At 50.6% G+C, this 27,534-nt stretch overlaps 1 protein-coding gene across 1 annotated transcript; it reads right to left on the reverse strand.

The window, feature by feature from the left end:
- Nucleotides 1-1,190: 1,190 nt before the first annotated feature.
- ITM2C (integral membrane protein 2C) lies at nt 1,191-27,001 on the reverse strand. The gene is made up of 6 exons (XM_064720594.1): nt 26,844-27,001; nt 12,027-12,164; nt 9,919-10,107; nt 9,548-9,658; nt 5,257-5,407; nt 1,191-2,948 (listed from the first exon to the last, which is right to left on the reverse strand). Exons 1-6 carry the CDS (start codon nt 26,955-26,957, stop codon nt 2,857-2,859), a joined length of 795 nt encoding a protein of 264 aa, XP_064576664.1. The 5' UTR covers nt 26,958-27,001; the 3' UTR covers nt 1,191-2,856.
- Nucleotides 27,002-27,534: the final 533 nt, after the last annotated feature.

Genomic DNA, 27,534 nt, shown 5'->3' on the forward strand with positions numbered 1-27,534 from the left:
CCAGCCATTATCACAGTGACCCATTTTTAAGGGTTTCAGCTGCATCTCTGCCAGTCTTCCTAAAGCAAGTTTTATTGCCAAGCTTGTATATGTGCCACTGTGCAATCAAATAAAGCAGCCTTCTGCCAGAGTGAGCAAGATTAGGGAGTAGAACTGATTTAAGTTCTCTTAAGAGCAAGAGGCAACAATGAAAATGAAAATGAAAATCTGAACCCTGAGGGAAATTTGGAAAACACAGGTTCACAAAACAAGCTTTTTTGTTGTTGTTGTTGGTTTTGTTTTTGTTTTTGTTTTTTTTTTTTTTGTAGTGGACAAGTCTCAGTTGCTGACTCACTGCTATCTGGATTTATTGGAATGCATCAATCACATTCTCAGTATCAGCATTTCAGCCTTCCAGAGGCATGTCTGAAAGGTTCAGGTTTCCTACAAAGAGCTGCAGAGTTGCTTCCTCAGCCCAGAGCTGTGGAAAAAGAGGCCAGCCTGGGAGAAGAGGCTTTGGCAAACAGAGTCACTGTAAGGTGCAGCTCCCCTCAGAGCCCCAGGATGGAAAAAGCACCCATACACTGAAGAGTTAAATGCAAAATGCAGCCAAAATGACTGTAAGGAGCAAAACATGAACTTCCTCCCTGACTGACCAGAGACTAACTGTGGAAAGAGGAACAGTCAGGGTCAGGAAAAATATTCTGATGCTTTCCAACCAGAAGGATAAAACAGGGGGAGAAAGCCTGGGAGGGCACTAAGGGACCCCTTAATTTCTGGGTGTAGTGAGGAAAGGAAAAACCCCAAAGGCTGGCCCTGCAGAGCCAGCCAGGAGGCAAATGGAGGCTTAGGTCATGTTGGACACATTTCCTGTAGAAATCAAACAGCTGGAGAAGCAGGGCTGAGCACAAAGATCCAGTGCCCATGAGCCACCTGAGCAGCAGAGGGATCTGTCTGCTTCAGAGAGCTGAGCTGGGCACCTTCCCCACACAGGCTGTCCTGGGTGTCCCATGGATGGCAGAGGGAAGGGCCCTCAGCCTGCAGGCATGGGCAGCTCCCCAGCAGGGCAGCCACATCCCACAGCTCTCCCATCTCCTTGGGAGGGCCTCCCCACTGCAGCATCCATCCCACTGGGCTGGACCCCCCAGCTGCTGCCTCCCACCAGCCACAGCTTTGTGCTTCCCATTCCAGACCAATACACACTTCACACATCAGAGGTAAAAGACTTTATTATCCCATGGGTTTTTCCTAAGAAGTAAGATTCCCACCAGACAAAATATACAAAGCATCTTATGTTTTCTTTCTACAACTGCATTCTCACCCTATGGAACAGTGAGCACATGAGCTGACCCCAAAGAACCAAGGTTTGCCCTTACAGCTGCGGGACTGCACAGTTAGCACATCCAATGACATCATGCAGAACCAGAGGGGAGGGCAAGAGGCCTGTGTGCACCTGAGTGCAGCCTCAGGCTTCTAGAAATGAAGAGAAATGAGGGCTTAAATTTACCAGTTACTTCCATGAAGTGAACCAATTCTCTGACCCACTTCTTGTCATCCTCTTGGCAATTAAAGGCTGGGGCTAGCAGCAAGTTATTGCTGGGAAAACACAATGCTAGAAAAGTAAATACCCATCTGGCAGTGGGAAACTTTCCACACCAACCTGCAAGAAGTGCACCTAATTCTTCATTTTACATCAAGCTTAAAGCAGAACGAAACCAAAGTGTCCTCCTCTACTTGACAGAAATTAATATTCATAGCTATGTTTATATAAAATAATAAATACTCAGCCTCTAACAATATACTAATTCCTATTGCATTACATGACCATCCTGAGATCCTGTTTTGTTTTCACGTAATTAACTCATAAAATTAACACTCAGAAGTTTAAAATATATTAACTTTGCATTTTGGTTCTGCTGAGTTAATGATTGTACTTGCATTTACTTTATCCTTCCTCTTCCAAAACAACAGGCTCACTTCAACAGATGGTGAACAGGTCCAGATTTGCTGGAAACCAATTAACAAGAATGTGCCAAGTTGAAACTCACCCCATTCTTTCAAGCCAAAAAACTGCCTGCATTTCAAGAACCTAATTAGTTTTAACTACATTTATGGAACAGAGGGAAGAATATTTAATTACTCTGCAATTCTTCTGTCTGATGATCAATAGAAATGCAGTTTTGTTCAAACAATTTCTCTGCAGTATATTGATCAGCTGAATCTTGCTTCTATCAGTATCTGTACTCCACTGCTGCCTGCAAATAATGTGATACACAGCTGGATTACAGTGATTGCTACCAAAACAGCTTTCACTGGAGGAGTTACACAAGAATACACACTGTTAAAAGATTTGAAAAACCTTCTTCTTGACTTGCCAGTAACCACCAGTTCTGCTGCTGGCACCTCCTTCCCTCTGCTGAGCTCTCAAACTGCCCTGTCTGTAGCCTCACAACTATTCCTTTCCTAAGTGCACCTGGTTTAGGTCACTGTATCAGCCCTGAAATGGAAATCCTCCTCTTGTGCATACCCCCTCTGTCCCAGAGCAATATCCCAGCCTGAAATTGCTCAGCCAGGAAAAGAGCACCTATTTCCAGCATTTCTATTCCTCTACCCAAACCTGCTCCCAAAGGGGATTTCCATTCTGTTATGTGGAAGAAGCTGCATCTACCCCCAGTTATCTTTGAGCACTGTGTAAATTTAAGCCCAGCCAATGTCTTGGGTAGGTAGCAGGGAAGGAAGGGCCACAAAGGACCCCAGAGGTCAGAGCTGCACAAGCTGGGGGGAGTATAAAAAGTAGCCAGATTACCATGTCTAAAGAGAGGGCTGAGAGCATGTGTGTGCAAGCAAAGCCAAGGGAGGTTACATCTGGAGAGTGCTTCATGACTTTTGGCAGATAACAGTTTCGACCACAAAAGTGTTTTCAAAGTGACGAATGCGATGACAGTTTCCAGCCTCACGTCGACTGATACCTAGAGGTGATTTAAACAGAGGAGAGAGGTGAATCAACAAATGAGAATCTGTAAGAACCAAAGCAAAGAGGGGAAGGAAGGCAGATGAGATGCAACTTCTGAACACTGAAATGGGGGAACAGCATAGCCCATATGGAATGCAGCTTTATCTGGTCTTTGGAAGAATTAACAACGTTCTCTAGGATATAGTCCTGCAGTAAGAGCTGCTATGGGCTGAAGGAGTCATCTGGCAACAGCTGGTTTCAGCTGACAGCATCTCAGTGTTATCTCAGGGACCAGAAAGCCTCCAGAAACCAGCAGAAGTCACAGCCAAGAAGTGTTTAAAAGACCTGTTTGTATCCCTGGGTGCCTGATCCTGCTGTGGCCCCAGCCTGGGGCAATGCTTCCCCCTGGGTAACACCCCCCCATGCCCTCCAAATGCAGGTCCTCAGCTCTGAGCAGCTCTGCTGGCAGCTCCTCCCTCCTTACAGCAAACCTGGGGTGCCCCAATGACTGCCAGGGCTGTGCCAGTTATCTTTGAGCACTGTGTAAATTTAACTCCATGGCAGTCAGTGCAGCTCCCACTGGGAAAGCACCATCAGCTTCAGCCATAGGGACATCTGCACCCTGCAGCTTCCCCAGAGACCCCAATCCCACTGACTGTAGGTCCATGTTCCAGTTAAGCCTTTAGCTATACCTTAAAAGCAAATTAATACAAATACTGGTATTAAAGAGTATTTTGCAGCAATGTTATCATTGCAATATAAGATACATATTGCTAATTTCCATGAAATCATTTTTACACAGTCCAATGTTCCCTCTTCACAACACTTTCCGTACTATTATGAACTTAATTAATTAAAGGCAATTCGCAGATCTAATCTGCTCTGAATAGCTGCCACTGAATCGGGTGCCTTCATTAGGGAAATTTTCCAAACAATTCCCAACAGCACTGCTATTAGTTCAGCCCCAGGAGCCCACGTGGAAATGAATTGCTGGCTCCTGCAATCATTTCTGCAGGATTTGTATCAGGCTGATGGATGACACAAACACAGCACTCAGCACCCGTTTGCAGCAGCATCCTGAAGTTGGGCTTGGATTAACTGCATGGGAAAAGGCAAAGCCCCAGAGGGAAACACAGCTCTGGTCATAAAGAGCCCAGCATGGCTGCACCAGCCAGAGAGGGGCTGTGATGTGGGGTGAGGAACAGGGACAGGGCTGTGATGTGGGGTGAGGAGGATGAGACTGGGCTATGATGTGGGATGAGCAACAGGGACAGGGCTGTGATGTGGGGTGAGGAACAAGGGGCAGGGCTGTGATGTGGGGTGAGGAACAGGAACAGGACTGTGATGTGGGGTGAGGAACAGGAACAGGGCTGTGATGTGGGATGAGGAGGATTAGACAGGGCTGTGATGTGGGGTGAGAAGCAGGGGGCAGGGCTGTGGATGAGGAGCAGGGTAGGCTGTGAGGGGCTGAGGAGCAGGCAGGCTGTGATGAGGACAAGGAGTAGGGGTTGTCAGGGGCGGAGGAGCAGGCAGGCTGTGAGGGGCTGAGGAGCAGGGGCTGTGATGAGGATGAGGATCGGGGGCTGTCAGGGCTGAGGGGCAGGAGCAGGGGCTGTGATGAGGGTGTGAGGAGCAGGCAGGCTGTGATGAGCCTGTGATGACCCGCCACCTGGAGCCATGGAGCCATTTGGCACCATGCCAGCAAGGACTTCATTAAGGGAAAGGGCCATGTGGCTCCAATGACGTCATGATGGCTCCAAGTTCAAAGGTCACTGGCTCCAAGTCAATAAAAAGGAAATGGGTTTTGCTCTATATAAGTCAATGGGATTCATGGCTCCAAGATGGCGGTATATCATATAGTATGAGGAGCAGGCAGGCTGTGATGAGGGTGTGAGGGGCAGGCAGGCTGTGATGAGGATGAGGGGCAGGCAGGCTGTGATGAGGGTGTGAGGAGCAGGCAGGCTGTGATGAGGGTGTGAGGAGCAGGCAGGCTGTGATGAGGATGAGGGGCAGGGGCTGTGATGAGGATGAGGAGCAGGCAGGCTGTGATGAGGGTGTGAGGAGCAGGCAGGCTGTGATGAGGGTGTGAGGAGCAGGCAGGCTGTGATGAGGATGAGGGGCAGGCAGGCTGTGATGAGGATGAGGAGCAGGCAGGCTGTGATGAGGGTGTGAGGAGCAGGCAGGCTGTGATAAGGATGAGGGGCAGGGGCTGTGATGAGGATGAGGGGCAGGCAGGCTGTGATGAGGATGAGGGGCAGGCAGGCTGTGATGAGGATGAGGAGCAGGCAGGCTGTGATGAGGATGAGGATGAGGCAGGCCCTCACGCCGGCGGGCGCCGCGCCGCCGCAGCCGGTACGTCTCCTTGCCGCTACACAGGCGGTAGATGAAGGAGCCCAGCTGCTCCATGTCGCTGACGTGCTCCGTGGCGATCATCTCCTCCTGGATGATGTACGTCTGAGGCAGGTATGTCCCCTTCTGCAAGAACAGAGTTCCCACTGAAATAAGGCACAAACACCCCCAGAACACAACTGTTTCACACAGAGCACCATGAACAACCAAACTGGGGAAAACTGCTGGGGCTCAAGCTCCACTTACTGAGGCCAGTTAATGTGTGACCTTGTCCTTGCAAGAAACTGTCCCTTGCTACTGGCACAGTGCACACAAAATAGATGAGATCCAAAAATGGAATGTTCACATAAGGGGTGAAGTCAGTGTAGGATCAACCTTGTTATAAACTGACCCAAATTTTAGAGCAGGATGCCCAAAACTGTAACTATGAGAGTACAACAAAGCCATCTGGAGAGAAATAAAAGCTTAACCAAAATTCCAGGAACTCCACTGAAATGTGCACTCTACATTTACTTCAAAAGAAAAAAACCAAAACCACCAGCCCAGCTCAGATTTCAACATTCTCCTCTCCTCTCTGGTCCATTGAGCAGAGCCACAGTGATGTCCTGCCCTAAGTGCCCACAGGAATGGGGATTAGAGACGGGCCATGGGCAGCACGTTCAGAGAAGACCTGAGCCCCCCACACACCTTCATTGCCCCAGGAATGTCTGGGGCAGTGACATCCCTGCTGTTGGGTAGAGGCCACTGTGAAGGCCAGGGTGATAAGTGAGGTGTCATGGCAGAAAGCTACCAGGGGATGGATAAAACAGGGTTTCAGTGTGTCCCCAGAGATGGAGGTCTCATCTTCCCCAGCTCAGCACTGGCGACTCTCTGCAAGCTCATTCCCAGGTGCTCAGGGCATCTTTCATGTTTGGACATCACTGTAGCAACAAACAGCTGTGTAACAAGGGCAGCCTGGGCCAGGGTACTTGTGAGCAGGTGCTAAGTAGATCATGAAGCAAAAAATCACCTCTGGTCCCTTTTCCTTAAGAAGAGTCAAAGAAATAAAAGAACTGTCAGACCCTGGGGCCAAGGTAAGCATAACTGTCTCCAGCTGAAAGGTGCAGCTGGGGGCTGTGTGCTCTATCCCCATCTGTCAGAGGTGGGGCAGCTCTCTGCTGTCCATGGGGCAGTTTTTTCTTTATCTCTCCCCCAGCCAACCCTCCCTCCAGGAGATCTCTGCTGTCCACGGCCACTGAGTGTCCCTGCAGGGCTGATCCAATCCCAGCATCCCATGGGGAGATGCTCCGCCCAGGGGAGGAGCCAAGCATTCCTCCCTGGATCCAATCTGAGCCTGGCACAGCACAGCAGCCTTTGCCCCCTGCATTGCCAGAGGAGCAGCTTTCTGCTGCCCTGCATGGCCAGAGGGAGCCCAGGCCCATCTGCAGCAGCCCTGGAGCTGCAGAGGAAAACTCCCCCCTTGTGCAGGATCCCTGCTGCAGCAGAGCCACAGCTGGCACTGCAGGAGGGCTGAGCCCCCATGGATGGGGCTGGGACACCGCCTGGCACACAGGGGGCAGGGACTGCTCTGACTCTGTGACTGTTGGGTTTTTTGTACTACTGTATTTGTATTTTTAATTTTCCTAGTAAAGAACTGTTATTCTTATTCCCACATCTTTGCCTGAGAGCCCCTTAATTTCAAAATTATAATAATTCACAAGGAGGGGGTTTACATTTTCCATTTCATTTTCCATTTAGCAGACACCTGCCTTTTCAAACCAAGGCAATAACCAAGCAATAGCAGCACCATTTCAGGATTCACCTCTTCTGTTTCCCAGGACTGTTTATCTCCACAGAGACACACCTGGAAACACACTACCTAAACTCAGTGCTGAGCTGGCACAGCCAGGTAGATCAATAAGGCTGTCCTCTAACACTGCAGGATTAGAGAATTAGTGCCAGTTTGTACTGCACTAACACTTCAGTTCTGTAAGAAATTCCATTATTGATTCTCAATAATAGAGAAGGCAGGGGGGCTGTGAGATACGTGCAGCTCCTGGCAGGGGCTGTCACAGTGACAGCCAAGGCTGGGGTTCAGCATGTGCCACACCCTTGGCCTGGAGAGAGGGCTCAGAGAGACATGAGCACACAGGCCAGTTTCTTCACTGTCTCAGACTGAAACAGCTGTGGCAGGTGAAGGGGGAATCACCACTCCTCCATGGCAGTGCAATAAGGACAGTACCTTCAAGTCTCTGCCAAGAGCTTTGAGCAAGCTAAAGCTCTGAGCATCTTGTGTTCTGCAGGAGATGTGGATGGTCCATCATTTAACTGGGTCACCTCCAGGCTCCTGCTGCTGCAGTGGGGAGCATCCCTCCATTCTTTTATGCAGCCCTGGTCACTGAACTGTCACACCTGTGCAGAACAAAGCCTGAAAGAAGCAGGCACAGTGCATGTGGCAGCCACTCTGCAAAGGGGCACCTTGGCACCAGGCTGGCCAGGAGGAAAGAGCAAAGGAGGTTCCCCAACTCCCTGTGCTGCCCCAGTCTGCTGGAGCAAACCACTGCTGGACTGTGATTTGATTGTAGAAACAGGGATGCAGTCACTGAACAGATCCAAAACTAAACTTTCTGCTGGGAAAAATTCTCATTCATTAGGGATTTGACTGTATTCAGAGATGCAAAGAAGAAAAAAGTCTCCAAGTCCAAGGACCAACAAAGCTCACCCAGCATCCAAAAGGCAGCAGTTTTGAGCAGCAGGGCAAGTCATAGGGTCATAAAGATTCTCCCTGCAGCAGGAATAAACTTGAGCTTTCTGCCTGATCAGCAAGGCCACCCCCGCCACATGTGGCCACGAAGATGACAGGCCCAAAGGATCACAGCTAATTCAGGACTTTATCCTACCTGGTCTTGAAATCTTCAAGAATTTCAAGGAGGCAGTACAGCCTTCCTGGGTACCCTGTTTCACTGCTTCACTGTTCTCGTGGTGGAAAACTTTTTCTGAACCCAAAATCAAACTAATAATTTTAAAACAATGTCTCTAAGGTACAGGTTAAAGCCTCCAGAGACAGATTGGACACTACTGAACCATCTCAATAATCAGGAGGTCATTTAAATTCACACCTGCTTTGGGCTCTTCACATATGACCTCATATGTGCTTATGTAAGCATAAGCACATCCCCTTTTTAAATCCCCTTTTAAAATTCAATGACAATGCATCATTTTCACTGACTGTGAGTTTATATCTGTTATTTTAGGATGTGACCAGCATTCCCAATCTCTCAGTTGTTTTCTCTCAGCTTGTGCAATCCTGCCTTTTCCATTTCCCTCTGCCCCAGGGACTGGTCACCTGCCAGGGTCAGGAGCTGTGACAGCTCTGGATGAGTTGTAAGTAAATGTGTGTTGTACCCCTGCAGGGTTCCCAGCACATTTGCCAGACTGTCACAGTGCATGAAATTGTGAGGACTGCAAGGAAACAAACTGGGAGTCTGACAGGGACTGGAGATCAGGCTCTCTCCAGGCATTGCTGCTTGTCTCTGAGTTCACACTGCAAAGTTCACCATACTGCACACAGCAGGAAGCGAGCAAAGAGAATTTAAGAAAGAGTTAGAATTAGATTGTCTTTTTCCCTCCTTTTTTAAGCAGACCCTCACAGGAGTGATAAAAGACCCAGGCTCAGTGCCTTGATTTACCTGCAGAAGACTGAGACAGATATGTACCTTCTGCAGTCTGAAAAATCCTGTGCTTTTTTCCTGCTGTGAAGATTAAATAGTATTCTATTTTAAGATGGCTGCTTTCAGCAGCACAGGCTTCTGAACTGAACAAAATCGCTGGTACTAAACCAAATTAATGCTGGCTGTGAGCATAACTGCATGAGCCCAAGCCTGGTGCTGCAGCCCAGAAGGGAGGGCAGCACAGATTCCCCCAGAAAGGTGAGTGCTGAAGGCCTGTTTCTCCCCAAGGGACACTGAGAGCTCTGCAAACCACAGTGCAAAACTCAGGAGGGGAAAGGAAGGAATTTCTTCTTTTTTCCTTTGATTCCTACAGTCAGTGAACACCAGAGGGAGGGAACCTGCTGCTTCTCTGTGTCTCCCTGGTCAGGCTGCTCATCGTGCCCAGCATTACTGTGCTGTCTGCACAATCAGTATTTCAGTCAAACCTGCTGAAGCCTTCACTCTACGTGGAGACTGAGGGCCAAGGCTCACTGCCCCAGACACAGCAGTTCTGATTTGCCAGGAGCTTTCCAACTCAAGGAAAGCATGCAGAAAAGCAGCAGAGCTGCAGCTGTACCTTCACGTTGACCAGCAGCTCCCACAGGTTGCGAGGAGGCATCACGATGGTGGTGTTGAGCTCGATGACGTAGCACTTGTCCAGGGTGATGTCATGGTACGCTGTCAGACCCTGCAAGCCAAGCACAGGAATGATACAAGTGAGCCCTCTGCAATGAGCCCTGACTGGGAAAATGGGTGAGGAGAGGAAATTCAGGGAAGACAGGACACTGTGTTAAACAAACCTCCCTACCCAGCAAGCAGAGCGGGTTGGAAAAGCCCAGAGAGGGCAGCTCAGGAATTGACAGCAGTGACAGTGCTAAGCCATGAACACGGAGCTGTGCACCCAGCCCAGCCCCATGGCTGCCCCCACAGGCCCCAGGAGCTCCTTACCCGCTGGAAATCATGGATGATGTCCGCAGGGTCGCTCCCTCCAAACTGGGGCACTGGCACATTGATTTGCTCGTAGTTCTCCTCAATGTAGATCTTGACATCCTCGTGCAGCTCCAGCTGCCCTTTGAAGGGCGAGTACAGCGAGTCTTCGTACAGGACCCCGCAGTGGAACACGCTCTCACGGGGCAGCTGTGGGATACAGCACAATCCAGGCAGGGCTGCAACACCACCCCCCAATAGCCACAGCAAACAGGAGTGTACCCCTGCTGGGTAAAACACTCATCAGATGCCTGAGGATATTGTAAGATCAAGCTTTTTAGCAGAAAACATTCTTGGTGGACCTAGTGCAAGCTACCCTTGTGAAATGATCACATCTCACTTCATGCTAGCCAGGTGTAGCCAGGATATTTTATGAAAAATCCTTTCCTTAGGATTTTTTCTCCTGAGAAGCTGGGAGGCCTCAGGAACAAAATGTAAACAATGATTATCTGCTGCTGTGGAATGCAACAGGTGCATCTGGGATTGGCCTCATGTGGTTGTTTCTAATTAATGGCCAATCACAGTCAGCTGGCTCAAACTCTCTGTCTGAGACACAAGCTTTTGTTATTCATGCCTTCTTTTTCTATTCTGAGCCAGCCTTCTGATGAAATCTTTTCTAGTATTCTTTTAGTATAGTTTTAATATAATATATATCATAAAATAATAAATCAAGCCTTCTGAAACACGGAGTCAGATCCTCGTCTCTTCCCTCATCCTTGGACCCCTGTGAACACAGTCACAAGCCAGGTCCAAAGGGAATAAAGAATTCCCTGCTGGCTTTTATGAGGAGTAATTCAGCAAGGCAAACTGACTGCCTGCAAGCTCTTATATTTCCTCACCAGGCTGTTCACATCCCTCCATAGCCATGGCTCCCAGTAACTGCATTTTTCTACAGGAGGCATAGAAAAAATGATGTAATTTTTAGGAGGCATAGAAGCTTGGGCTGAGCAGAGAATCATTTCTAGAGGCCCTTGTAGCTCAGAGTGGCAAATGCAGCAAAACAAAGTGGATTCACCTCCCAGCAAAACAGGAGCTGCTGTTCTCTGAGCAGATGGGAGGTGTCCCTGCCAGGACCTCCCTCAGGGCCAGGGCTGCTTCTCCCAGGGAAGTGCCACCACCAAAAGCCCAGGGACAGGTGCCCTCACCTGGGACAGGGCTGTGTGTGAGGGGGGAGCAGCCCTGGGGCTGTCACAGCGTTTCCAGATCAGGTGTGAATGGGAATGGGTAACAAAGCACTGATGATTTCTTGAAACAAAACTGCAAATTAATTTGACAGCAAGGAAATGTATGGAGAAAAGGAGTATATAAAAAGACTCTTCTGCTGAGTGGATAAGTGCTGGCTGCAGAGTTGAAGGCAGCAGCAGTCCTGGGAGAACTCATTCACTAATAGCCACTCCACAGCACAACAAGGGCTCCAGTGCAAATCAGTGCTCTGGGGTTTCTTGGCTAAACACTCAGCAAGCCAGAGCTCAGCAGTTTCCTCCTCAAAAAGCAGTTCTGCCCTGTCTCATTCCCTGTGTTCTGACCCTCCACAGTGCTGCCAGCCCAGTGCCTTGGCCAGGCTTTGCAAAGACAATGTGGAAGAAAAGGTTCTGAATTTAATGGAGGTTGAGGGCTCACTTTCTACATCATCTCCCACTTTGTTCTTACTTCTCTGCTTGCTTTATTAATAGCAGCACCTATTTTTGTCCCACCTACAGAGTTTTTCTGAGCTAGAGCCTACAAAACCTACTGCAAAAAGCTGTTCCCTTGCCTGTACCCCCCAGCTCTCTCCAGGCTTGCTCTCCCCTCACAAGCCATGCTTTCAGACTGCTGTACCCCAGGCAATGGGGTTTAGAAGGTACAACTGGCAGGATATTTTTATGCAGTTAATAAGAAAGCAAAACAAAGCCATAAGGGAAGGGGAGGGTTTCTGGAAGGCCCTTCATGGCATTGGGAATGGAGGTCAGCCTGAGCTTAGCACTTAAGAAATGCCTCATCTGCAGTGCCCAGCAACAAAATCCAGCAGCACCTCCCTCAAAGGCTGCTTGGGTTGATGGAGTCAGAAGTGCTTGCCAAATGTCTCCTACCTGGGTGATGAAGAAGTATCTGTAGACGTACATCGATGCAAAGACCAGCCCCAGCAGCAGCACGAGCAGGCCCATGGTCAGGTAGCACACCCCGCTGAGCGACGAGCGGCGGCCCGGCGCTGCGGGGCCCGGCTCCTCCTGGGGACAGACACTGAGCTCAGAGAGTGCTCTGGGCCACCAGCAACCTGTGAACCCATCCAAGGCTGCTCTGGGCCACCAGCAACCTGCTGAACCCATCCAAGAGTGCTCCGGGACACCAGCAACCTGTGAACCCATCCAAGGGTGCTCTGGGCCACCAGCAACCTGCTGAACCCTCTTAGGGGTGCTCCGGGGAACCAGCAACCTGTGAACCCATCCAAAGTGTGCTCCAGGGCACCAGCAACCTGCTGAACCCATCCAAGGGTGCTCTGGGACACCAGCAACCTGTGAACCCATCCAAGGGTGCTCCAGGGCACCAGCAACCTGTGAACCCATCCAAGGGTGCTCCAGGGCACCAGCAACCTGCTGAACCCATCCAAAGGCTACTGCAGGGCACCTGCAACCTGCTGAACCCATCCAACGGGTGCTCTGGGCCACCAGCAACCTGCTGAACCCTCAAAGGGTGCCCCAGGGCACCTGCAACCTGCTGGCACCTCAAAGAGTACTCTGGGGCATCAGCAATCTGCTGAACCCATCCAAGGGTGCTCCAGGCCACCAGCAACCTGCTGAACCCATCCAAAGGTGCTCTGGGCCGCCAGCAATCTGCTGTCCCCTCCAAACGGTGCTTTGGGGCACCAGCAACCTGCTAAACCCATCCAGGGGTGGTCCAGGGCACCAGCAACCTGCTGAACCCTCAAAGGGTGCCCCAGGGCACCTGCAACCTGCTGGCACCTCAAAGAGTACTCTGGGGCATCAGCAACCTGCTGAACCCATCCAAAGAGTGCTCTGGGCCACCAGCAACCTGCTCTCCCATCCAAAGGCTACTGCAGGCCACCAGCAACCTGCTGAACCCATCCAGGGGTGCTCTGGGGCACCAGCAACCTGCTGAACCTATCCAAGGGTGCTCCAAGGCATCAGCAATCTGCTGTCCCAGCCACCAGCAACCTGCTGAACCCATCCAAGGGTGCTCTGGGGTACCAGCAACCTGCTGTCCCATCCAAAGAAGTTGTGTTGTGCAATGAACAGGGCAAGCACCACCCTGCAAAGCTACTTCACACCTGGCAACAGTAAAACACTTGCGCATTTTTCCTCCCTTACCCCAGGTACATAAACTATTTACATTAAATACCTATATATTTATATGCATTGAAAAAAAAGTCTGTGTGTGTGTGTTTGTGTGAATATACACAGACATGTATCATCAGCTTCCCACCAATTGTTCAGAACAAAGACAAGCTTTGTTTCAGTGGGAGGTAAAGACTGACCAAAAATAAAAAATAAGATCAGGAACTCTTAGTTGTTGGTTACTGAATGTAACAGCATTTATGTACTTATAGTCAAATTTTTTTAGTTGAAGTGCTGTCACTCATGGCAGAATTTCTCATTGGAAATTTTTGTGACGGGAGTTACTGGTAGTCAAAATTTTTTAGTTGAAATGCTGCCACTCATGGCAGAATTTCTCATTGGGGATTTTTGTAATTGGAATTACTGGTACCTCCTGGTCCTGCTGGGGTGAGCTGACACAAACAGATGTGCTGATCTCAACTTCATTTTCAAGCACATTGCAGCACAGCTCCAAAGGAAAATGGACAGGGCATCAGAAGAAAACAGACCTGTCCTCTTCAGAGTGCTGCCCCATCTATACAGACAGTGGCCAGCTCACCCTGTCACAGCCCTGACAACAGAGGGCAGTGCAAAGGCAGGGTTACCTCCCACAGACAGCTCATCCCAACCTGTGATGCTCTTGTTTTTCTACCAAAATAACCCTTCAAATGTTAAGCAGAATGATGCAAGGCCTTTCAGAAGCAGATGAAAGGAGCTGGTTCAGAGATGCCCCAGTTTCCATACAGAAGAGCTGAAAGCTGCCCTCAGCTGAGCAGGCAGGCTGGGGAGAGAGGCACCAGGGAGGGCTCTTGCAGATTAACTCCTCTGTGCTGTTTGAGATCTGATGTGTTTGACTACAGACTCTCTCCACCTGGAGACTGCCACGAATGGGAGGATGACTGAAAAGCAAACATCAGCCTCTCATTCCTAAGGTTCCTCACTTCTTAAAGGAAGAGATGTTTCTCCAGAATAACATGGCCAAGACCCAGAGGGTGCTGCCAGTGCTGAAGCCCCAACAGGACAGGCCTCTGTGTCCCCACCACCCTCAGGTGGCATCAGACCAGCTCTGCCCAGCCCAGCTGGCAGCAAACACCTCTTTTCCCTTTCCCTACCTTGGAGCAGCCCTTGCAGGAGCAGCACTTCAGTGAGACTTGGAGGCACCATTCCTGTCCCAGACTGGGACACCCCAGCATCACTGGGGCACCCATGGGGACCCTGCCAGGTGGGGATTCCCTGCTCCAGGAGCTCCACTGAGATGCAGGAACAGGGGCAGAGCCAGGAGCCTGCAGCCCCTCTCCTACCTGCTCCACTCCCAGCCAATGGGGATTCCTCCAGATACTTTTATTCCTATCACATTCAACCTGATAACTGCCAAGACCAAATTGCTTTGGGGAGCTACAATTCCAGCACATCTCCAGGAGAAATTAATCTACATTTATTTCTGTTTCATCCCAGCTGCTGAAAGACCCACAGCACCTCGATTCACCTCCAGCTTCCTGCACTGAAGGATCACTGCAATCAGTTTGCTGCTGCTGCTCCTCCAGCAAATAAAGGGATGAGCAAGCTGAAAAATATTACATTTTTCCTCTCCTTCTGCAGACAATAGGCAGCAACTCTGACAAGCCACTAAGAACAGAAAAAAAGAAGCAAAAAAATCACATTACTAGAGGAAGTTTCAAGGCTCTCTGACATGAACTGCTAGGACAAGAAAGTCATGCTGGATGTCAAGTGTTTCACAAAAGCAGCTTTCCCCAGACACTTGTCATCACAGAGAGAGTGCAGACAGTGGGGGTGAAGAGGAAGGAGAAGATCTCCTGACACTGAAGCAAGGCTGAGAAAATGTTTAATGCTCTGCAAGTGAACCATACCCAAAGGGTGCCAGGTTGCTGTGGTGGTTAATTGTTGAAGATTGCAATGCAAGATGTTTTCCATTCCCATCTGTATGGCAGATTACCTTTGTGAAGTGGGCAGTTTGCCTTATCTCTCCCTTTGAGCGACCACAATCACACCTCCCTGGGAGGGGACATTGCTGATAACAGCTATTGAATGTCCCTGCATGGCTGATAAGAACTGCAGCATCCCATTGGGAGATGTGAGCCCAGAGGGAGGAGCCAAGCATTCCTACCCAGATATAATCCAGAGGTTTTGAGACACCAGCACGGCTTCTCCACTGGATTCCCCAGAGGAACAGCAGCTGCCTCTCCTTCCCCTGGATCTTCAGAGGAAGAATCCATCCTTCTCTACAGGATCCCTCCAGCAGAACCACCCCTGACACTGCAGGAGGGCTGAGCCACAATTCCAATGGGGCTGCCACCAACACCCTGACCCACAGGGTGTCAGGTTGGGTTCTCACTCTGTCAGTGCTGTTTTACTGTACTGCATTGTTTATTTTATCCTATTTTTTTTTTCTTCCCTATGAGAGAACTGTTATTTCCTGCTCCCATATTTTTTTACCTGAGAGCTCCTTAATTTAAAATTTATAGCAATTCAGAGGAGTGGGGAGAGTTTACATTCTCCATTTCAGGGGAGGCTCCTGCCTTCCTTAGCAGGCACCTGGCTTTCCAAACCAAGACATGAATGCAGCACTGCTCCTGCTGGGGGCTGCCAGTGCTGGCTCCAGGGACGGCCTGGAGAAGCTTCATGAGGACACAGCAATTCAAAGGGCAAAAAAATACTCCCACTAAGAGAAAAGCTGTGTTTGAGGAATGGTAGAGAGGGGAAACCAGCCCACAATGGTTTGCTACTTGCTAGGGCAGCTCTGTCCTCTTTGCATGACCAAAGACACTGTGAGACATCCCACCTCTCATTACCAAAGATGGGTTTTGCTCCCCACAAAACATCCCTGGCTTCAGGAAAATTGCCAGAGCTTTGCCCTGTGGGAGAAGGTGGGAGAGGCAAAGCAGAGCTTTTATCTGGAAGAAGTTATTAAACAAACCCCCAAATTCTGAGGGAGGAAAGAAAAAAATCAACAGCAACCATTCTGAGAGAGCAGCAATTTAGGCAGTGAGGTTAAAAATGCAGCCAGCCAGGCCAAGGGGAACAGTTGACACAGTCCTGCAAAATACTGAATAAAAATCACCTGGAAAACCTGACTAAAAATGTGTGTCTCCATCCCCCAGCCCAGCAGATGGAAAGGCCACCAGCCTTTATCACTGTGAATAAATGACAATTTAAAAGCAGCTACATCAGTCTGAAGCTCAGCTTGGGGCTGGAGGCATCCCCAGCACGACACCCCATCTGCACCAGCCTGCAAAAATCCAAGAAGTTTGTTACACAGGCTGCTGCCCTGTTTGTACCACTAGACCCCTCATTTCCCACAGGACCCCCACTCCCTGCAGCAGAATTGTTTACAAGCAGGGTACTCCAAAAACCAGAAAATCCATCACAGCTGATTTCTGTCTCTTCTTGCCTAGGAATGCCTGGCTCCCCAGCAAGGGGAGAATCAGACTTGGCAGCAGGATTTTCCTGAAGAGCAGTTCATGTCCTCAAGGTGTGCATTTCCAAAGGACAAAAATCAAAATATTAACACACAAAAATGGTGTGCATTCACCAGATATTTAACAATGTTCCAGGGATTCATTAACCAGACACACTGCTTGCAACAAGCTATCCTATTAATTTTCTGCCTTGAAAAAGCTTGGGGTTTTTTTGGCCAAGAGGAATGGCAAAGGTTGGGGTTAAAACCATCCTTGGGAAGAGGTAGGGACAGCTGAGTAAATGGGCTTTCCTCTTTTTGTTGTTTTAAACACAATATTCCAAGAGCTGGATGTATTTTACACAAAGATGAACATAAGGCCCTCCCTCCCCTCCCTGGGCTGAGCAGAGGACAAACATTTATTTGTGACAGAAGGAAAAGCAACAGCAGTGGCAGAAGGGCAGCATGTCCATGGTCCAGGCACTAGAGATGTGCATGTGGGGAGGATGCACAGACACTCCCCAGCTCTGCAGAGCACCTTGCTGCCTCTCCACACACTGATCCCTTCTTTGCTCCATTTTCCTTGGCAGTGCCACTTTGCTGACCCTACAGAAAGGGCTGGGCTGCTCCCTTTCCAGGGAACCATTTCAGAAGAGGCAGTGGGTAGAGCTCCTAATGCTCTGCAAGCCAAGGGGAAGCCACAGCTCACTCTTCCCCTGCATGGACAATGGGGGAAAAAGCACCCACCTGTCACCAAAAGCACCTGCACATCTTGGCATTGTCCTGCTAATCCTTCATTCCACTGGGACACTCAGAGGCAGCTCCACACAGAAGCCTGAGCTCGCAGACATGCTGACTCTGACTGCTGTCAGGCATTCAGCCCAGCACCAGCAGCAGACAGGATATTGGAATATAAAAAGGAATTCCTTTCCTCAGATAAAACAGGCTCTTCACTATGACTCAGAGCCCTGCCAGCTCACAGGGCCAGCACAGCAACAGAGTGCAGGCAGCAAATACCCTGATGGGAAAGGATGGAGGCATGATACAGACTATGGGGGAGAAGAGGCTGGAAAGTAGCCTGAGGGGTGGGGAAAAGCCCTGATTCAGTCTTCGTGGATTTTCTATGGAATTTCAGGTCTTGCTGAGGACATGACGAAAATGGCTGGTGTCCTGTTATCCCTGGTTTGTACTGAATGGTTAAGGAACAGTTCTCCTACAAGGGGGTTGGGGGACAGAAACCTGGCTGGGCACAATGTCTGGTTCAAGATTTGGAAATCAAGTTCAAAGGCCACAGTGAGTCAGAGCAGGGAAACCTCCCAGACACCTGTGGCTGAGCCAATCCCCCCAACTTCACAGCACTGAGCCTTAGGACACAGCACTGCAGGAGCTGCTCACAAGAACCATACCTGGTGAGATGCTGCCTTTGGAATTTCTCATTAATACAGGAGAAGGTTATAAAAATAGAAATGTGACATTATTGCTCCTTCATCAGCCATGCCTTGCTGAAGAGGACAGAAGTGAGAAAATGAAAAGTGTCATGTCATGCCTTGATCCCTTCCCAAGCCACACATTGATTTGGCAGAGATGGACTCAGCTCTGGGCCTTTTTCTGCTCCTGCAGCTTCAGAAACACAGGAGCCCTCCACAAACCCTGCTCCCTGCATTTCTGAAACACATGGGTTTGAAATCTTTCATTTTAGGTGTAGCAAGGCCTGACAAACTGGGGATAAAGATTGGCAAATGTCTAAATATACACCCCCAACAGGAAAAGAAGCGTGGGGTGACTAAAAATAGTAGATGTGATTTTGGTGACTGACAAGTGAGGAGAGAAATGCAATGCAAAGGGATGCAGTTTGGAGAGCAGTGCCATCTAAAATATGTCATCACTCTGTGGGACACTGTTCAAGGGAGCAGCAGCCTGAGCTCTCAAGGTTTGATGCACTGACATAACTGCAGACACTGCCATGGCCTCCTCAAAGGATGCAGGCTCCAAAGTTAAGCAACCCTCATCAGAACAATCTAACTTGCACTCAGGAATTCCAACACAGTGGAACTCTGTGGTGGAGAGCCCCAGGGACGGCCAGAGCCAGCTGGGTGGGCAGGCAGGGCCCAGACTGGAGCACCTGCCAAGCTCTGCAGCAGGGAGGTGAGAGACTACACACAGGGAAAAGGCAAAGGAAGACAAGAAGAGGAACAGAGATAAAATATCACAGCAAAGGCATCCTGGCATCCATCAAAGCAGTCCTGACATTCCAAAGAAGGTTCCTGTGCCAGATGAACAAAAAATGAGTCCTGCCCTCAAGAGCAGTTATGCTTGGAGAGAGGAGAGGAAGCAAAATGAGGAGAATACCAGGTGAGCCCATGGGGGAACACTGCCTGAGGATCTGCCCTGGCTGAGAGGGCTCAGAGCTCTGCACTGGCAGTGAGAGGCCTCTCAAGGAACCCACACTTGCAAGGAGAGTCCTTCCAGGCTGAAGGGCATTTCTGATGCTCTAGGTCTGCATGCACAGACAGAGAGGAAAACACACACACATATATATATATGGCACACAGTTTCCAAGGCAACCAAAGTCCCTGCTCACAGTCCTTGAGCAGCGCTTGCACTGGCCTCAGCATTTCCACAGGGAACACAACTGATGACTTTTGGATTCAAAGATGCCTGGAAGCAAAAAAACCCAAAAGCAAGCCAGTAATTAAGAGACTATCACAGCTGAAGGCAAAAAAAAGTTGCAATAAATGAATCTACTCACACCTTTGAGTGACACCACAGCATGTGACTAGCAACAAAGCCACCTGCCTCAGGAGTCGCTTCACAGTGCTGGAAATTAGAATATCAAAAACAACCACTGGCTAATTAAAACCCCCAGCATTGTTGCTATATGACAAAGACAGCAGGATGTTAAAAATGCAGCCTAGCATGTGGGAGCTCCTAAGCACTCAGTGATCATATTTTCCTTCTCTCTCATTGGCAAGAGAGATATAAATCCCCCTCTTTTCTCCTTTTTTCATCCCTTTATGGAACTAAAGGGCTGTTTCTCCTCCCTCTTCGCACAGGGGTGAGGAATTAATTTCCATATTTTTGTTTTGTTTTGTTTTTTTGGCAGAGGCACAACAACTTCCAGCTGGAATGATTCCAGCCTCCCTTTCCTTCTCCCAGGAGTAAAACCATTCAGAGCATTAGCAGAGCCAACAAAGCCCCTGGTAAAAACAAGACTGTTCTTACCACGCTCACAGCTGAAGCCCTGAGCATTCTGTTGAACAGAGAGGCTGGCAGAGAGAAAATAAACAGCTGTGACAAAGTGGCAAAAAAAAAAAATATCCCAACCTGGGCATTTAACAGCCTGACTGCCAAAATACTGATTCTGATAAACACAGCCTGATTTCCAGGCCACTCACTGCAGTGATGGGGAAAATCAGTCTCTGCCATGGAGCAACACCACAGCTAAAAGGCTCTGGAGCACCAGGGCAGACCTCACTGGGAGAGGGAAGGAGCCAGCACAGCCCTGTGAATGAAGGCCATGGGTTGTTTAGGGTTTTTTACAAAAGACTCCCTGAAGTGGGAGGTGGCATTAAAAGAATTTTCCCCAGGAGAAGAATGGAGGTTAAGCTTTGGCACTGGGTCTCAAACCTCTCTAGAGTAATGATAGGCAAAAGCAGCTCAAGCAAGAGTGAAGCAGAGCAGCTGCTCTGGGAATAGGGGAAGCTCTTAAACTGAGAGGTTGGCAAATTTAAAGAGAGCCTTGACTCAAAAGTAAAGACATATGCAGGTGGGCAGACACCTGACTCCTTAAAAGACCTCTCACAAATGCCAAAAATATCCAAGAACACTGTGAAACTGAGGTAAGGAAATGCCAACAGCTTTCAGCTTGCTCTTGGTGTAGCTGAGCCTTCCTTCCCCTCCTGGGTGGAGGGAAGAGAAGCTGCTACCAAAGCCAATGTGTTTGCTTCCACCATCAGGGCTTGGAAGAAGCAAGCCTGGGTCTCCACCAGAGTGCTGAGCTGTCCCTTGGGACTCACTCCCCTTTTCCCAGCCTGCAATTGTACAACTGCTCCCATGTAAAACAAACCCACCAGCAACCCATGCAAGTGGCCCTGGGCACAAGCCAAGGGAGACAGAGGCTGATTTTGCAAGAGGTGTGAAGGATTGGGTACTGTGGCAACACATCTGAAAGCAGAAAATGTGATGGGAAAAGACACATCCAAAGGTTTCACATGATTTCACCTGAAGCTTTTCACCTCTGGTGATGCCTTGGGAGGCTGAGGAAGCACAGGCCTCACCTGGACACTGCCACTGGCCTCTCCCTGCTTCCCCCAGACAGCTCCATGTCTGGAGAGCTTTTGGGTGTGTGCAATTTAAAACCACAGCACCCACCTTGGAGCTGGCAGAGATGGTCAGATCAGGCATTCTGGATCTCACCAAGAGCAAGCCAAGCACTGCTGATCTGGCTATGGCCAATGAAGCCAGCACTGTCCCTCCTCACTCTTCCTCTAGATGTGACTGGAAGACAAGACACAGGCATACCCAAGATGCCCAAGAACATCCTGCCTTCTGCTGGTTCTGCAGACAAGAGGGACAGTCCCAGCCAGAAACCTGCACTGATCACTGCAAGCAGAGGGGCAGAGTCCAGCATCTCCTGTCATCTTCAAGGAACCAGACTTCAGGGTACAGCATTTGCTTCTTCCCTGAAAATCAGGATTTGCACAGTGTCACACCATAAAATGAAGTCGCTGCTCCCTTCTGGAACACTGACAGCTATTATCTTTTCTCCCAGCAACAGTATAGGAAAACTGTGACAGTCAATCCTACACTTGAAAATTCACCACAAAGAAAAGGTGTCTAGTTTAACAACAGCATGAGAGAGGAGGCAAATTTACCCTTCTCTTTGTTGTTCAAACTGACTTCAAAGGTAGGGCATGGCACCAAGGAAGACAACTCTGAAAAGCAAGTGCAGAGATGAGTGCAAAAACCCAGCACCCTCACACTGTCCTCCTTCAAATGGTAACACTGGCATTAAAAAAAAAAACCAACATTCCTAGGTTCTCACACATCACTTGGGAAGAAAATATGCACCTACAAGATGACTTTTCCATCTCCTGTAAACCTGGTAATGAGCAAACATTTGGTAGCACAAAATCAGGAACTGCAGAGCAGTGCACAAGGACACCTCATCCTCCATCTCTCCAGACCTGGCTGCAGTGCTCTGCTGGATTCAGCTCCCTTCTTCTGGGCTTCTGTCTCATACTTACTTTTGGTTCATTTGCACCCTTTGAAACTCTTCTGTTTAAAGATATTTCTTGGTTTTCTGTGTTTAGCCAAAAAAAAAAACCTCACCAAAACTGCTGTGCTCAAAGCAGGTAAACTCAACAGGTTCTTCCCATGTGAAGAGCTCCTCCATGCAAAGCTGGGCTGGCTCCAGCTCTGCCCCAGCTCTGGGAGAACACAAACCTCTGCACAGCTGTTTCCAGTTCCTCTGGCTCCAGCTCTTCAGTCTACACCTCTTTGGTGAAAGACAGCTACATGTTTCAATATTCAGTTGCATTTATAATGTTTCTGCTTGGAATAGATACTCTCTGTCCTAATCCTTCTGCCAGTTTTAGTCAGATCCTTTGTCATGCTCAGCTGGAATATCAAATATTCATGTCTGGAGTCCTGTAAGACACTGAAGTCCAGTATTTCACTAGAGCAGAACGTGCAAGAGGTCCAGAGCATCTTTTTTATTCCATTTCAAACCTTTTCCTCTGCTTCCAGGGCATCCCCAAACCACAGAGAACCAAAACCAAATGACAGTGCTTCTCTTTAAGCTGACAACTCCATACAGGCCACAAAAAGAAATCACCATGGTAGTTATAGGAGGGTTGGGCAAAGACCAGCAATACCCTTCTGTGACAGGAGGCTGCTTCTTAAAATGAGGATATTCATATTCAACTCCCTAAGCCTGAACAGGGTGAGAATCCCCACAGCTTGAGAGCCTCAAGGCTGGACTCAACATGTCAATGAGCACAATCAATCCACACTGCTGCCAGCAAGCTTTTCCTTCCTCTCTCTGAATTTCCAGCTTGCTTTGTGAAAAAGCCTCTTTTTCAAAGACTCTTCCTCACATCCCCTTCCCTCGCCATCTGTCTCCCACCTCACAACACTGTGCAAAGGAGTCGCTCACCAAACCCAGCACTGCCCTGGCACAGCAGCACCCACAGGTTGGTGTGACCCTGCTTTATGTGCCCTGAGAGCCTCTGCTCCTCCACCTGCCCCTGAGCTGGAGCCCAGCTCTGCAGCATCACTGCTCAAGGTGCAGCAAAGCCCTGGGACAGCCACAAGTGGCACTGCTGTCCTGCTGCCACCACAAAGTGCTGAGCCTCTTGGGCTTGCTCAGGCAAATGCAAAGCATTCCCAGCTGAGCATCAGGAAAGGCAGGGGAGTATGGACAGGGCACCAGCCCCAGCTCTGAGGCACTGTCTGCCTGCTTTAGAGCTCCACATGCACAGCAGAGCTGCTCCTCACTGGGGAGAGGTTCCTCACAGGGACCAGAGGGGTCCTCAGGAATGTGCTCCCCATGAGTTTCCAGGCTTTGCCCTGCTGTTTCTGCCAAGCAAGGGAACCACGCTGGGTGTGGGGCTGTGGCAACAAGGAGGGGGCTGGGACAGCTCAGCTGCCAGCCAGGAGCTGGGGCACCCAGCAGGGAGAGGTGCAGCTACAGAGAGACCACCCAGACACAGAGGGCTGGATGGATCCAGTGCCAGGCAGCAAGCAGCTCCTTGTGGGAAACTCCATTCAACCCGGAAGGGTGTGATCCAAAGGCCACTGAGTCTTGTCAAGGCTTTGGGAATGCAGATGGGATGAAAGACATCAAATCAAAGCCTGGTATTCCTGAAGCCAACCAAGAGCAAAACATCAGTCACAGCCTGCAGGCAGCATTGTGTGCACCCTGGAAAGCTCCTTGCAGCCCCTGGGGCTGTGAGGCACTGCCAAGGTGTTTCCAGCAGGCTCACCAGGCTGTGGGTATGGAGAGAGCTCTGCCAGTCCTGCCTGGCCCGTAAACCCTTCTGTCCCACCAGCCAGACCTGAGCAAACACTGCCCTGCCTTCGACACTCATCCTTCCAGAGACAAACAGCGCTGCAGGAGCAGTCCTTTCTCAGAGGCAGGACAAGAGGCTCCTGTGAAAGCAGCCCCTGGATCAGCCAGATGTGTTTCCTGCAGACCCCCTGTCCCCAGACACCAGCCTGTGTTGGCTGCCAGGCACCAATTCCCCCAGGCACTCTGCACAGAGAGAGGGCTGACAGGTGCCCTCCTCTGCCCACTTCCACCTACTCCAGGTCAGGCTGCAGCTGTTCATGAAACCTTCTCTGGCTCTTGCACTGTGTCTGCCAAATAATGAGCAATTATTAGAGGGATGCACAAGGGATCAAAAAAAAAAACCCAACCCACGTTTTAACCAGAGAGCTCCAGCCATCAGAGTTATTTGGTTCCTGTGGATTTCAACATCCACCTCAATCACAAGGAGCACACTTTCCAGCCCAGTTACAGACACAGCCTATGTGTCTATTTATTTCCATTTTAGACTGCAAATATGGAGTTCAATTAAAACTTCCTGAATACTGTTTTGCATCTGAACAAATATTTCCCAATGAACACAAAGGCTGCATAACCTCAAGCTGCCTTCTGCTCAAGGCTGCTACATCCCTACAGTTCCTACTAAATGACAGGATTGCTTCATCTATAATCCCTTAAAGTCTTGCAACAGTCTCAAAATTACAGGGATTTTTCTGACAGGAGTTTAAATATTCTGCATATTCTTCCTGATTCAAGCCAAGCTGTGCAGGGAGAAACAAGGTTCAGGCACATGCAAGCTTGCTGTCAGGACTGCTCACCTACTACTTTTCAGGACACATTAGCATTACAGACATCTTCCTGCCTGCTGCATCTTTGCATTCACCAAGCACCTGCCAAAATCCCCAGGCTGCAGAAGCTGCCGCTGAATCATCTCCCAGCTCTGGCTCCTATCACTGGGATTGAAGTTATGAGATCAAAGAGGAGAGGAATGCAGAGCATCTTGTTTGCATGTCACCAATGCCATTTTGCTGTGAGGCAGCTCGAGAAAGACACACACAGGCAGAAATTATTGGAGTGTGGCAAAAAAAGCCTGGATATGGAAAGACCAATGCCACAAGCTGGGTGTCTGACAAAGGTAAAGGTCCAGCTAAGCCCAAGCACAACAAAGAATCCACTGTCATCGCCTGAAATCCATTTTCATACTCTGAAAAACACCATCAGGAAGAGGCCACCTGATGTCAGGGGATGTGCTGCTCCCTGGACACCCTCACACAGCACAGGCTCGCTGTAACCCACTCCTGCCCTTATTGCATGGATCTTATGTTGATGTTCTTACATGTCTGTCTGGAATCAAGAGATTGTTGAGGAGCCTTTGTTCCAAATTCATGTTTTTAGGTTCCTTTGTAGCTCACAGAGGTGGGCTTAAAAAAACACCCCCCTGCCTCCCAGGAGTCAGAGGAAGGCCCAAGGCAACATAAAAACCCCAAAATTTACTATTTGCTACCTAAGCCAATTTCACACATCTGGGAGGACCTGAATCAGAGTAATTTTGATTGCTGGGATCTGGCAGCACTAATGATAGAAACAAGTTTCTGTCATCTGTTATTACTTTTTAAACTGCTTTTCTCACAGTGCTCCTGAGAAATGGACAGATCCTGCCTGAACTCATGCAGGATCAACAGAGGAACTGAGTTTCTGGCTGTGGAAGGCTGGTTTAATGGCAGGGTGAGCTGGAAGTCCAGTGTGACAGTCAGATTCCAGGGCTGGATTTCAGAGGCAGGAAGAAAACGAGCACCTGAGTTTGTAATTAGGAAATACAGTCAGGAAATCACTGAGAGGTCACTGTCAACCACATTCCCCCAGGTCTCTGCAGAGCTCCCTGGTGAGATTAACAGATGCAATCATGACAGACTGAGCACAGTCAGACCCTGGCAGTGCAGCTGAGAGCTGTGAGCACATAGAGATCATCATGGTCTGACTCCCTGAACTCTGCAGAACAGGGCAGTCTCCTGAAGCCCCTGCTGCCAAGCACTTCTCCAGAGCCATTCCCACTTGTTTGCTGAGGCACATGAGGAGGAACACTCTGCACTGCTGCAGGAACAGAGCAAAACCACAGCTCCCACATCGTTCTTTGAGTCAGAGAGAGACTAGGGTTCAATAAATGATCAGACCACATGCACAGCCTAGGGATTTATGAGGGATACAGAAATGCCATTTAGGACTCCTTCTGTGAAACAGGAGTGCTGTAACAGGGCAGAGTGGATGCCGTGGGTCAGGCCCAGCTCAGGATGACACCCTCACAATACAGAGTGGAATCTACCCAGCAGGTCCACCCTCACAGCAGGGCTGGCAAGTGGGGCTCTCCAGCACCAGAGACTTCACAAACATCCAGCTCCTGCCAAACACAACAGTGCCTGGTTCGCTGTCCGTGCTGGAGAGGGGCACTGCCCATGCCACCCCTGGCACTGCCCAGCACTGCCCGGCCACGGCTCCCACAGCCCGGGAGTGACCCACACAGCTCTGCCCAGCCCCAGCGCACCTTCTGCATCTTCTGCTATGGATGTTCCAGTGCCTTCGCTCCCCTTGTGCCCGAAGGGATCCCAGCCCTGCAGGCATGAGCACTGGCTCCCCCCTGCTACCCATCACCCGGAGCCAGCAGGGCAACTCCACATCACCGTGTCAACTCTCATCTGCAAAGCATCTACAGCTCTGTGCCCTTAGCCCCTGGCTTCCCATCTTGCTCCAGCACCATCTGCTTTCCTCCTCTTGCCTCTTCCCCGTGCCAACCCAAAGCCTTCAGAGATGGCAGGATTTGACATCCACCCGTGCATGACCAATCCGAAATTACATTCCCGCAGGCTAACCCGCCCGAAGGGATGAGTTCTGCTGCCCCTGTGTGCGCTGGACATTCACTCCCGTGCCCAGGGAAGGCTGCTGGCGCCAGGGCGCCCCTACCCTGCCCCACGCCCTCCCCGCTCCTCTCAACTCTGGGCACCCACCAAGCCCCGAAGCCGCCGGTAAAGCCGGACACCTCTGCCGGTGCCTGTCCGAAGCAGCACCGCAGCACCCGCACCCCTCGACCCCCGCCGCCCCTCGCCCCCGCCCCACTCACGGCGCCCGGGGGCAGCAGCACGGCGCCCGCCACCCCATCGCCCCCCGCCGCCTTCTCCTTCTCCTTGTCCGGCTTGAGCGCCGCGGGCGGCTGCTGGACGCCGATCTTCACCATGGCCCCGCTCCGCCGCCACCGCCGGCCCCGGCACCGCCCCGGGGAGGGGCCGCGCCGCGCCCGCCCTCAGCGCCGAGCTCGCCACGGGCACCGGGCGGGCACCGGGCGGGCACCGGGCGGGCACCGGGCGGGCACCGGGCGGGCACCGGGCGGGCACCGAGCCCTCAGCGCGAGCCCGCCGTGGGCACCGGGCGGGCACCGGGCCCTCAGAGCCGAGTCCTCAGAGCCGAGCCCCCCACGGGCACCAGGCGGGCACCGAGCCCCCAGCTCCGCCCGCGGGCACCGGGCGGACACCAAGTCCTCAGAGCCGAGCCTGCCACGGGCACCAGGCGGGCACCGAGCCCTCAGAGCGAGCCCGCCGTGGGCACCGGGCGGGCACCGAGCCCTCAGCACCGAGCTCGCCGTGGGCACCGGGAGGGCACCGCGCCCTCAGCGCCCAGCCCGCCACGGGCACCGGGCGGACACCAGGCCCTCAGAGCCGAGCCCGCAATGGGAACCGGGTGGACACCGAACCCTCAGAGCCGGCCACGGGCACCGGGCGGACACCGAGCCCTCAGAGCCGGCCCGGGCCCTGCCT

Source organism: Zonotrichia leucophrys, chromosome 9, assembly GCF_028769735.1.
Source record: "Zonotrichia leucophrys gambelii isolate GWCS_2022_RI chromosome 9, RI_Zleu_2.0, whole genome shotgun sequence".
Lineage (NCBI taxonomy): Eukaryota > Metazoa > Chordata > Aves > Passeriformes > Passerellidae > Zonotrichia > Zonotrichia leucophrys.